The sequence below is a fragment of the Maylandia zebra genome, linkage group LG8 (genome assembly GCF_041146795.1).
Source record: "Maylandia zebra isolate NMK-2024a linkage group LG8, Mzebra_GT3a, whole genome shotgun sequence".
Lineage (NCBI taxonomy): Eukaryota > Metazoa > Chordata > Actinopteri > Cichliformes > Cichlidae > Maylandia > Maylandia zebra.
This window is the reverse complement of record NC_135174.1, coordinates 11,127,835-11,140,094: the sequence shown is the minus strand read 5'-3', so window position 1 is coordinate 11,140,094 and position 12,260 is coordinate 11,127,835. Positions and strand designations below refer to the sequence as shown.

At 43.2% G+C, this 12,260-nt stretch overlaps 1 protein-coding gene across 2 annotated transcripts in view; it reads left to right on the top strand.

The window, feature by feature from the left end:
- trrap (transformation/transcription domain-associated protein) overlaps nt 1–6,438 on the top strand; it is an 83,549-nt gene extending 77,111 nt beyond the window's left edge. For both annotated transcript variants that reach the window (XM_004562324.5, XM_004562323.5), the window contains 3 exons: nt 612–815; nt 2,934–3,128; nt 5,299–6,438. In XM_004562324.5, coding sequence (XP_004562381.1) covers nt 612–815; nt 2,934–3,128; nt 5,299–5,583 — 684 coding nt within the window. In that variant the 3' untranslated portion in view covers nt 5,584–6,438. The remainder of the gene's footprint in view (nt 1–611; nt 816–2,933; nt 3,129–5,298) is intronic.
- Nucleotides 6,439–12,260: the final 5,822 nt, after the last annotated feature.

Genomic DNA, 12,260 nt, shown 5'->3' with positions numbered 1-12,260 from the left:
TTGTGATCCTGATTGAGCTGTGCACAAGTTGAGCCACTCACTGGCCATCCCCTCTCAGCTAAGGGAGGAAAAATGATGACAGGTTAGCCGAGCAAGCTAGCCTCCGTTTGGGTTGTTAGCTGCAGCCATGATTAGTGAAGTGTTGCTTCTTCACTTTGGGAAATCTTTTGCTCTTCAGGATGCAAGCATTGCCACTTAACACTAGCACTAACAGTATTAGTACTGTGAGCTCGTGTAGAACTGAAATGTTGGAAACAAAGTGCTAGTGTCCCAGTGGTGCGCTCAAAACCTTTGAAAGTTGAGTTTAGTGCCCAATTGCCAACAGAGTTCTTGAGATTTGAGAAGTGGTTTTCGAATGACATCCCACACTATGTCACTCTGTTAAATGAGGGAGGGGGTTCCTAACATGGGCAGCCTCTCCTAACATGGCCATCGCTGAGCTTGCTGATGGGGTCACATAGGAGACGTTCCCATAGTCAGATAACGCTATTAAAGAGAACCCACTAAAACCTCTGGTGCAATTCATAATGATGGCAAAAGACAATTGATGTATCAAATAAAGAAGACCCTGCCCAACTAACCTCCAATCCTTGTTCATGGTATACTTCCAGGTCCTGAGGGACATTCTCAAAGAGGTGCAGGGCAACATGGTTCCCCGCAGCATGCTGAAGGAGTGGGCTCTCCACACATTCCCCAACGCCACTGATTACTGGACGTTCCGAAAGATGTTCACCATCCAGCTGGCCCTCATTGGTCTGGCAGAGTTCATGCTCCACCTCAACAGACTCAACCCTGAGATGCTGCAGATAGCACAGGTGGGAAATGCACGCAAACACACACAAACAGCAATGTGTTGGACTTCCTATGAAGGAGAAAGTGAAATCAGTTTGACAGGGGCAAATTCAATAGATATACACACTCTTAGATGCATTAATAGATCTCCATTACCCTCTCCATATCAGACTGTATGAATTACCATTCTCCCCCATGACATTCACGCTAGGCCTATCAGTCAGCCAGCCGCTGTCAATGCAAAGGATGTTTTGACAGAGCGTTATATTCAGTCCCACTGCTCAGCTATCAAAGACGTTTCAATTTGAAGAGGCCATGTTTGTGTGCGCTTCCACACATCTGTCTGCTGCTCAGGGTCTGCAGGCGGCTTTCTCAAAGTCATTATTAAAGATGATTGTGTCAGTCGGCCACCCCTCCCCTCTGATCCTAATCGGCCTTTGCTGACAGGCGTTCCTCCGGGCAGCTAAGCACTAGTATTAAGCCCCCTTTCTGCCTGTTCCACTCCACAGATCCCATTAGACACAGGCGGATTTTAGTGCGAAGAGTGTATGCACATATAAACACACACACAAACTGAGAGTGTATGTGCAAGGACGGGACATCACAACCCGCGGCAGTGCCTCATCTTGACTAAATAAAGACCGTATTTTACTTAAGGTTGACTCCTATAGAGCTCAATTAGGAATCAGCACCAAGCATACTGCTAAACAATGTTTATAGGTCCTTAATTCAGTTATAAGCCCAAATTTAACTACACATCAACAACAAGTACAAACACCACAGGCAGTGTGGCATCTTCACTGACACTGAATATAAATTGGAGGGCGTGGTGCTTAATAAATTCGCTATTTGTCAGTCAGATCACTTGTATCATCACCCTGGAACAGCTCCACCAGTCACAATGACACATGACATCAACAGCTCAATAAACGAACAGGGGCTTCTCAAGGAAATTATATTATTTTCTGGATGGTGCAGAGCAGCACAGTGGGCGTGTGCCATTATTGAGCTCATACAGTGACGATAGAAATGGACGTCAATGGCAGCATTTTTACGACAGAACAACGTAAAAATGAGCCAGTCTTAATGACATTTGAGCCATTATTTCATCATTATAGTTTGCAGGCAAAGGTTGTATCCAGATATCAACAATAACCCTCCTCCTTTTCTTAACATGCATCTTCATTTTGCACCAGAATATCACAAATCATCCAATATGATACTTTACACCATTGTGGGAAAAAAGGGTCAGTAAAAGCATCCCATCATGCCTTGAGAATTAGTTGAATTTCCTTATAGTGTTAAGTGTCTTCACTCTTTGGCATTTGTTGTGGAATTTGTCCACTGAGGTTTCTCACCGTCAAGCCCGCAGCCCCGAGTCACTTCACGTTGCACAGTAATGTTGCATCATTCCTTTCACACCGGCCTCTAAATGAAGCCATCGCTGACCACTAGTCTGGTGCTTTAGCATTCTGAGCGCTGCCTTCACAGCCAACAGTCTGCAGGCTTATCTGTGCCTTCTGGGAGTTGCTGGTGTCTCAGCCCACTGCCTCTAGGCCCTCTGCTGGGGCTTGGAGGAGCAAATGAAATGTAGGTGAGGGGGGGGGGGGGGGGGGGGGGGGGTGTTAAGGAGAAAGAGGGAGGGAGGGAAGAGGCCAGACAGAGGAGGAGGAGAGCAAGCACGAGCTGGAATGAAATGCTCTGCTATAAAGCTGTCAGAGCTACTCACTTTTTCATATAAGGGAGCTTATCTTTCCTGGAATGGTCGCTTGTGTAGCGGCCTTCTCGCACATAAATGCAGGCTTAAAAGATGAAACTCGGCCGTATATATTTAAGTCAGCAGAGAGCAAAGGGGGAGGGGAACAGGGGGCAGTGGAGGTGAGTTAAGGATTATAGATGCTGTGCTGCGGATAGTTTGACATGTTACTGTTTCTGGGACATGAAGATCAATAATTGCAGCCATTTTGTTGGCATGAGCTTGTTTTGTAGCTCTCCCAGCTTTACTGAAGACGAGGAGTTTTTTCTTGGTGCTAATGTGGTTAAAGGAATGTGGACTACACTGCAGAAAATTATATTTCCTGATTATTTTCTGTTTTTTGCCATTGTATAAAAGTTATGTTTATTTCCTCCTCTGATTTCAGGACACAGGAAAGCTCAACGTTTCTTACTTCCGCTTCGACATCAATGACGCCACAGGTGACCTGGATGCTAATCGCCCCGTTCCATTCCGCTTGACGCCAAACATCTCTGAGTTCCTGACCACCATCGGCGTCTCTGGCCCACTCACCGCCTCGATGATCGCTGTGGCTCGGTGCTTTGCACAGCCAAACTTTAAGGTGCCACGTCTGCTTCCTTTTTTTCTTTTTAAATACATTACATAGTGTATCAGAACGGCTTTTTAAAGTAATGGGTAATAGACATAGAAGCTTGCAGTGAACTTGAAATTAAATGGCTGAATATGAAGTTTACAAAACTCTAGTGCTCATTGTTTCCCCCTCCAGGCGCACGGCATGCATCCATACGATAATCATACTTTTGCAAGCATGTCTGGAGTCACTGCAGCCGCTGCTGCTGTTACACTGCCTGCCAACGACATGAAGCTCATGAATCCGCTCTTTCTAACAGTCTGTGTTTTGATTGTTACAGGTGAACAGCCATAAAATCACAGCACTTTGAAATCCTGTACTTTAACAAGTAATACATGGATTGATTACAGCCTCTGATTGGAGGTTTAACTTTAGTGGACGAGTGGGAGGGACACTTTTGAATCTCTTTCACTTTTCATGATGCATATCCAAACCAGGTTGTTTTTTTTCCATGGAGCTGGAAGTGACCCTACTTGGACAAACAAATAAAATGCTAAATTATGAGCTGAAAACGGTTCAGTACAGTTGCTTTTTGGATGGTCTGTACCTCAGAGCTTGGAATAATATTTGTGAGATCCAGTTCAGTGATTCAGCACAGGTGAGGTCTATCACATTGCTTCTGGCTACAACCTCGGCCTGTTTATTAGTGCCGCTATGCCCCTAATTTTATGCCTTAAACAGTTCTTATGAGGGTGAAAAATGATCTCCAGAGGCTAACATGTTAACTTCATCCCTGAAGGTGTTTGTTTTAAAATGCAAGCCTGAGGAGATTTACTCACTTCTGCAGCAAACCTCAAGTGGTCATTTGAGGAACTGCACTTTTTGTCGCTTCAATGTTGGCCTTAGTTTGTTAATAAGACAACACAGAAGATGGCACAGAGGATTGGCTTCTACTGACCGTCGCACAAAAGATCACAGCTTAACTGTAAACCTCTCTCATTGTGTTAGTTTTAGGCTCGTGAAAATTAAGGAGCACATCACTGTTAAAACATTCAGTAACACGAGCTTGTCAAAAATGTTGAGTTTACGTTTAAATCTCAGATATATTTGAAGAATTACATTTGTTTAATTTATATAACTTATTCACATGAGTCTTGGAAGCTTTTAGAAGAAGTGGGGTCAGTCTGCTGCCATTGCTGTTGCTCGCGGTGACTCGAGCGTTGCGGTTTGTTGTCAAATTTAAGCTCCTGCGGTGCTCTCCGGATATTGCCTGGCACTTAAACTTGGTGAACTTCCTCTGGGTTTAGGTCTGAGGCTTAACTAAAAACAAAGCAGTGAAAAACAGTAGCAGCCGTTGGGTTGTGTAATATATGTAAAGCAGGGCAGTAATGACAGGCCTGCAGTGTCTGTGTATGGGTCAAGCTCATACTTAAAGTCTGACTGATGTTCCAGACACAGAAGCACTTAAGATGCAAATAAACAGAACACTTGACCATGTGAACTAGTTGGGACTGAATGCCAGAGACCAGTGCTGCTTGTGGCCAGAGCAGAGAGGTATTACCACAGAGCACAGGAAAACACAAACACTTAACAATCATCCACTCAGATATAGTGAAGCCTTAAACTATTTAAACAGTCTAGTGCCGTCTGAAACCGAATAAACACTTTAGGTGAGGGCAGGGAACGGCGCGTACGTAGTCAGGCGATGATTGCCAGGTCTTGGTTTTGATGGTTATGCGTTTCAGATCTGTGTCACCGTAATGAGCTGTTAACATCTCAGAGATTTCCCTGCAGATGACTGCCATGCCCTAAATTGGAGTTAACAGCTTTGTTTTATATGTATGTTTGAAATTAGCAGGGACTTTAAATAAACTGAGGTTTTTGTCACGTTTCACTGCTCTCATTTCCACGGCAGACTGTTTGAACACACTGCCCAGGAGACTGGCATATAATCATATATTTGAGAGCTTCATATAAACTCTATGACTGTAGTTTGCAGTATAAAAACTTCAGTTTTTACATCATTTGTTGCATTGCAGTATAAAAAGGGAAAGTCTGTTTGCATCCTGATGTGGTCAATCCTTAGTAATCAAATGTTTTATCATCAGGATGTTGATGTTTTAAATTCTAGACCTCGTATATTTCTTAAAAAATGAATCTGTTTCCTGAAAGTGACCTCCTGATTTCCTTTCTCTCATAGGTGGATGGAATCTTGAAGGCCGTCCTTCGTGATGAGATCATCGCGTGGCACAAAAAGACCCAGGAGGACACGTCCATTCCCCTGTCCCCAGCCGGGCAGCCAGAGAACATGGACTCCCAGCAGTTGGTCTCGCTGGTCCAGAAGGCCGTCACGGCAATCATGACTCGCCTCCATAACCTGGCTCAGTTCGAGGGAGGCGAGAGTAAGGTCAACACTCTGGTGGCTGCAGCAAACAGCCTCGACAATCTGTGTCGCATGGATCCAGCCTGGCACCCCTGGCTCTGAGAAATCGGAGGCGAGAGAGGAGAAAAGGCACAGCGGAGTTCACGGGATGAAGGGGAAACACTTTTTTTTTTTTTAGTTTGATTAAAACAGACAAGGGTCGTTACATCTATGTTGCTCTTTGGAAAGTGAATTCACATTGAGACAAAAGCCCTGGTTGTCAGAGCTTGCCTGTGTTCTCAACAGTTACTATTTTATTTTTATTTTAAAAGAAGAAAAAACACACAAGCCTCCTTCATTGTATATTTATTTTTGTATCAGAATGACAGGGATCCTGCGTAATGTCAGCGGCCCTTCTCTTTACTGTGACAAAGTGGTATTACAAGGATTTGTTTAGGTACCCACTCTTTTACTCTTGTGGAAGTTTCTAATTAAAACACTTTGTTTGTTGTTTGCGATGTGTTTTACACGCATCAAGATCTTGGAACGTTTCCACTTTGATTTGTTTTCTTCTCAGATGGTCATGTGTCCTCCCAAACCTGTAGCTTCTTTGCTATACCTTCTAAATGAGGAGTATTGTTGCCCTGTGAATAACAGATGTTGCTCTTTGACTTTTATTTCATCCACTGCTTGAACTGTATTAAGATGTCAGAGGATTCCTGTGTAAAAAGCTTCTGTTCTCCACTTCTTTTTTTTTTTTTGGGATTCAGCTGGCGTTGTAGTAAGCTATATGACCACTGTAATGCAAATATGTAATTCCCAAGCTGCCTGTGAATGCTATTCGCACCCCCGACCCCACCCCTTTATTTTTGTTTTTATTTTTTTAGAGGTACTGTACCGTTTCCAACAGAAGAATTCTCTCTTGCCTTGTAAATAAGCATTTTATTGTAATAAAATGCTCATTTTTTTAATAGAGAAGCTGTGTTGGCTCCTTTTGCTTGTAATCTCCTGCAGTTTTCTTTACACTGTAAAGAAACTAATGAATCTCAAAAATGAGTTTTAACTGTGTTCACAATTACCATAAAGCAGAACTAACAATTAGTCTTCTCCCCATTTTTTTAAACGAGTTGTAAAACAGCAATAAGAGCCAGTAATGTGCCTCTGTGCCTCACATCTATTGCATCACTGTCACAGCCATAATCACCCTGAAGGACGCACTCTTGGATATTATTGCTGTAATAACTCTTGCGGTGAAATGACTCCAGACGAACCGTTCTCTGATGTTTAAAGTCTATTGCCGTCATCCTCGCCGTTCACAGTTAGCAGACTTTTATGGGGAGGCATTTCTTCCCAGCAGTGTTGAATCAGAGCGTGCCTTCTGTCTCGTGGAGGTACAGTAACCTTGTGGTCATTCCCCTTCGCTTTGGTTAGAAAGTCCTGCAGAGGTGTGGCGAGGCATCGCCGGTGCTTGATTAATGCGTGCCAGCAGATCTCCGAGTGGGCTGGCCTCGCTTGACTTATACACACTGTCAGCCGGCCCGCTTGCACTCATAAACAAAGGTTATATCTCTGTTTGCCTCTATAGAAACAGTCTCTGCCTCTCAACGTGTTTACACACTCCCTCCAAAGGTTTCTGATCCACACAAGAAAAAGAAAAGAGCGTTTGGTCTGCGAGTCGCAGCAGCTGCTAGTTTCCAACATTCACCGTGAACATCCTTCTTTGTAGCTGTCATTTCAGTAAGCGTCTTGGATAAGAGGCTGCAGTGTTTTGGTAGGTGCTTGCTTTTGTACACACAGAAAGCATCTGTGATCGTTTATACAAATGTTGGATTTTTTTTCCCCTCCCCCTGTTGGATTTCTCTTGGCTTTAGCACATTCTTGGAAATGTTTTCAAGACGAGCTGAAATGAAGCTTGTCTTGTTTCCTCGCATTGTGAGTCAGATGTTTGAAGTCATGTAGCTCTGCAACTACCCAACCCTAACCATGCTTAAACCCCCAAACCCTCAAATGTGACTAAGTTTTTGTTAAGCTAACAACATGATAGAGGACGTGTTTAAAGAAGAATTCATTTCTCCTTTTCAAACAATAACTGTAACATGTTTGATGCTCCTGAATTTCCAGACATTACAAAACCCGGCTTTGCCATGCTGTAATTAGCATCCTTGCATAATTAGTTTTGCAGGGGAAAAATGCAAACTGGAGTAATTCCTTTGGATAAGATGAAGGGGGGCGTATCATCTGGTAAGTATGGATATATGTACCAAGTTTTATAAGCATTTTATTCAATAGTTGCTGAGCCAGTATCAGTATAGATCACATGGAACCATGAATGTCTAACTGAGCTGGTATGTCACAATCATCTAAGTACACAGGATTTGTCCTTTGGGTATCATGAATCTGAAATATTTTAGGCAATTCCATAGGACATCTTAGTCAGGCCCAAATAGTTGTTGTTAATGTTGTTAATCTTCATTTAACCACATCCCAAAGGTGCTCTATTGAGATCTGGTGACTACAAAGGCTATTTGCACAGCAGAGTAAACAAAAAAAACTGTAAGCTGATCTGAGCTGTGTGACATCGTGCATTATCTTGCTATATACAGCCATCAGAAGATGGCTACACTCTGATTATAAAAGGATGGACATGGTCAGCAACAATACTGTATGTAGGTCGTGGCTCAGTTGGTATTGTGGAGCCCAAATTGCTCCCTCTGCCAAAAAGATCCCCCAAGCAGGATGGATCCATACTTTCAATCAAAATCAAAACAATCAGAACGGGCAACATTTTCAAATCTTGTATTGTCCCATTTTGGTTGGCCTATAAAAAATGTAGCCTAACTTTCCTGTTGTTAGCTGACAGGAGGGGCACCCGGTGTGGTCTTCTTCTGCTGTCAGTGTTGTGCATTCAGAGATGTTCTTCTTCATACCTTGATTGTAACAAGTGGTTATTTTAGTTTCTGTTTGCCTTTCTATCTGGTCATGCTCTGACCTTTTCACTCAGAAAACTGGCGATTACTGGATATTTTTCCTGACTCTGGAAACCCTAGAAATGGCTGTGTGGGAAAATCCTCACACCAGTTTGTTTGGCACAAACAACCACGGCACACTCAAATACTAATAAATCACCATTTTTACTCCCATTCTGATGCTTAATTTAAACTCTGTCAGGGCATCTTGACCATGTCTACATGCATAAGTGCATACTTGACCTCCAGCCATGTGATTGACTGATCAGATATTTGCATTAAAAAGAAGCTGAGCAGCTCTAATAATGACTGTTTGCTTTTGTGCATCTACAAACCACAGCTATCTTTACAACAGCATATATATTCATTACAGTTGTATTTAATATACAACTAGATATGTTTTATATCTAGATATAAGATTTTATATAAGAATATAAGCTATATATCTCTAGATATAAGAGCTCATAACATCAGCTGCATCATCTCACTAGCTGCTGCGTCACTTCCCAGCAGACTCACGTCAGTTTGGGCAGAATCCAGGCAGGACTCAGTGACCTGAAACTAATCACACTCTCCAAAAAACAAAATGATATTTATGTCAAGTCTCAGATGCTAAACATGATGAAAGGATTAACTTAGGTGGAGACAGGCTCACATTCAGTCGTTTTTTTTTTTTGGGGGGGGGGGGGGGGGGTTGTCCGGGGGGTGGGGTGGGGGGTCCAATCTCTTTGAACAATTATGTGTGTGTGCAGTTGTGGGTGTCCTCTGTAGGGACAGGCATCTATTTCACGCCTCAGGTGTCTGTTCTGATTTTAAAGAGATTACGTGACATATGAAATCCACAACAGACATACAAAAACCCACAACCCTCCGTCCCCACCACCTCCCCTGCGATGTGTCATAAAATGCCTCCTGGGGCTCTTTTCCCGGCATCCTGCGAGTGCAGGCAGACATCACAGGAGCAGAGGTGACGGCTGCGGCACCCACACCTCCGTCTCCACCTTTATTCCCCTTTTTCCTGCGCATCATATGAGTGAAGTGGAGTCAAAGGCTTCACCACCGCCACCACACAAAATCTCCCTCGCCTCCCTCCCTTCCCCAGAACTGTGAGGAGTGGAGGTGATTGATGTGCTCCGTTGGGAGTGGAGGTGTAGAGCCTGGATCATCATCAGTGCTGGCACAGAACAGATCTCTCAAAGGACATGCCAAAGCAGGAATAGATCCTGGCAGGACCAGATGATGAAATCTTCCCCTCTCCAATGATCCTCAGCCCCGTGGAGGATGGCTGAAGGGAGGGTAGGGGAAGGGGAAAGAGCTTAACGGAGAAGTGGAAGAAGGGAAATTTTTCAGCAAAGTCGCAACTAAGCTGCTATAATATTTCACAAGAGACACATTTGGATACGGCGTAATGAAAACGTACAGTAGATGTTGAGTCTGGGGAGAAGCTGTACTGAGCGTAAAAAGAAAAGGAAAAAAAGACAGAGGTGAAAAAGTACTTCACCAAACAGCCTAATCCACTCCTTGCCTCGCTGCACAATTTATCGTTCAAGAACAGGATTCGCAGCCAGCATTCAATTATATATCACAATGTATCAGGCTTTGCAGCGCAGTGGGGGGAGACGATTCTTTGTGTCTTCATGTAAACAAACAGTATTAATCAAAAAACGATTGTGTGCTGATCTCCAGCCAGGGAAGCAGCTCAGCTCATATCTAACAGCTGAGGATTTGTTTTGTTGCACGGAGAATGAGCCCCATTAGGACCTCTAATGGCATTTCCACTCAGAGGAGTTGAGCTCATTAGTTGTGTTTCGAAAATCTGCCATTATGATTTTAATTGCACAAGCTGTACACACAGCAGCATGGTACGCAATCAAAGTCACTCTCTCTGTCAGGGTGACAGTGATGCGGCAGGCCCGTCCACGACTCACTTCTGTGAATGAAACTTGCTCTGATATATTTTGCAGAGAGGGACAGCAGAGGGCTTTGGAGTGAACGGTGCTTTTTTTGGCAATAGAATTGCATAGAGACTGGGAGCCTGTAGGTAGTTAGCTTCATCAGCACAAACTTGGCTTCATCTCAGAGAGAAAAAAAACTTATATTAGCTTTAAAGCTCAAATCATCTTTGATTAAAAAGAAACAAACAAAATATCAACTAGGTTCTCTTAGGTGCACGTATGTGGAATTTCAAGCTTTTTAAAAGTAGGTTAAGGGCCAAAACCTTCTTTGATTCCTTGTTTTTTATTTAAGCTGTCTGTAATTTTTCATGTGCAGTGTTTCATGTTGCTCTATATTTACAGCGTGCTGTATTGTGAATCCTCGGTATCTCGGTAATTTCTTTTAAAATTCAGTCAAAAATAAAAAGGGAGTACAGACAAGCCTTCTGGCTGGTGTGTTAAAGTAGAAGATGATTAATTTTGGAGTATGCTCGGCCCTGAATAGCACACTTCAGTGTTGTTAGTACAAGTGTGCATGAAGGGAAGCTACACTTCAGACATGAAGCGCATAATCCTCCCGTCCTAGGAAAACCAGGACCATCACAGGTCACCCCTTGCACCCCTCCCACCACCTGTTTGACCTGCTGGACTCTGGTCGGCGCTGCAGGTAAATCAGGTCCCACACCTCCAGACTCACAAACAGCTTTTTCCCCTGTTACATTCAGACTGTTAACATACACCCCAACTCTGCCCACCCACCTCATCTGAGCCATAGCCTGAGTAACCCCCATCACTCGGACCACTCACATACAGACTCTATACTCCTTTGCACTACTTTCAAGCACTTTGTTCAATGTGTGCCTTTCTGCTGTTTTGTATATATTGTATATATTTCTATTCTATTCTGTTGTATTCTATTGTATTCAGAGTACCTGCCCACTTTGTTAGCTATACGTACCTAACATGCCTATCACATGGCAACAGCTCAATGCATTTATGCATGTAGACATAGTAAAGACAACCTGCTAAAAGTTAAGCTGAGCATCAGAATGATTAAGAAAGGTGACCTAAGTGGCTCTGAATATGATGTGGAAGGCGACAGTAACTCCAATAACCACTAGTTACAACGGCAGTATGCAGAAGAGCATCTCTAAACATACTACACTTCCCTTAAAAGTAAGTACTGCCCAGAGAGAGAGCTGCCCTGGTGGAGGTTTGCGCTCCTTCGCGTTGTATCTGGTTTTATACTTGTTCTATTTCTTTTACCGTCTGAACTTGTAGTAGTGCTAAAGTGAGCCTCGCTGAGCCTTTTCCCTTTAAACATGCTTCTTCTAACTCAATCCTGTTTCACTCTCAGTTTGTCTTTTCTTGTGTCCCTTCAGTTTCATTTAATAGAAAAGCCCATTTTCTCCTTAAATCCAAGCCTGTTTTAATCACACAAGTGACTGCCTGACCGCCGTTTACATGATTCCTGGTGTCAAACACTATTTAGCACATCACACTGCTTCAGAAATCAATTTGTGCGCAGTAGCGATCGGTGTCCCGCTCCTGCTGGACACATTGATTAGGTACAAAGCTAGAAATGTGCTTGCCCTTGGCAGTGCGGCATGAAGGGCACTAGAAAGGCTCTCAAACCTGTAAGGCAAGTTGTGGTGATGGATTTGGTGACTGTGTGAACCCATGAGTGAGAGGTCTCTGAAATGCTCCAGTAGCAAAAAAGCTGAAGTACACTTTATGGCAACAGAAGACTTTTTTTTTTTTAGTTATTAATATTATTTTTTTAAAATTCCACAGCGCTATGAATGAGCACATTTATACTCACAAACAAGTGCTGCAGATTCTGCAAACGGCTTTCTTGCTCCATACCACAGTTATTATTTTAATTAATGGAAAAGTCTAC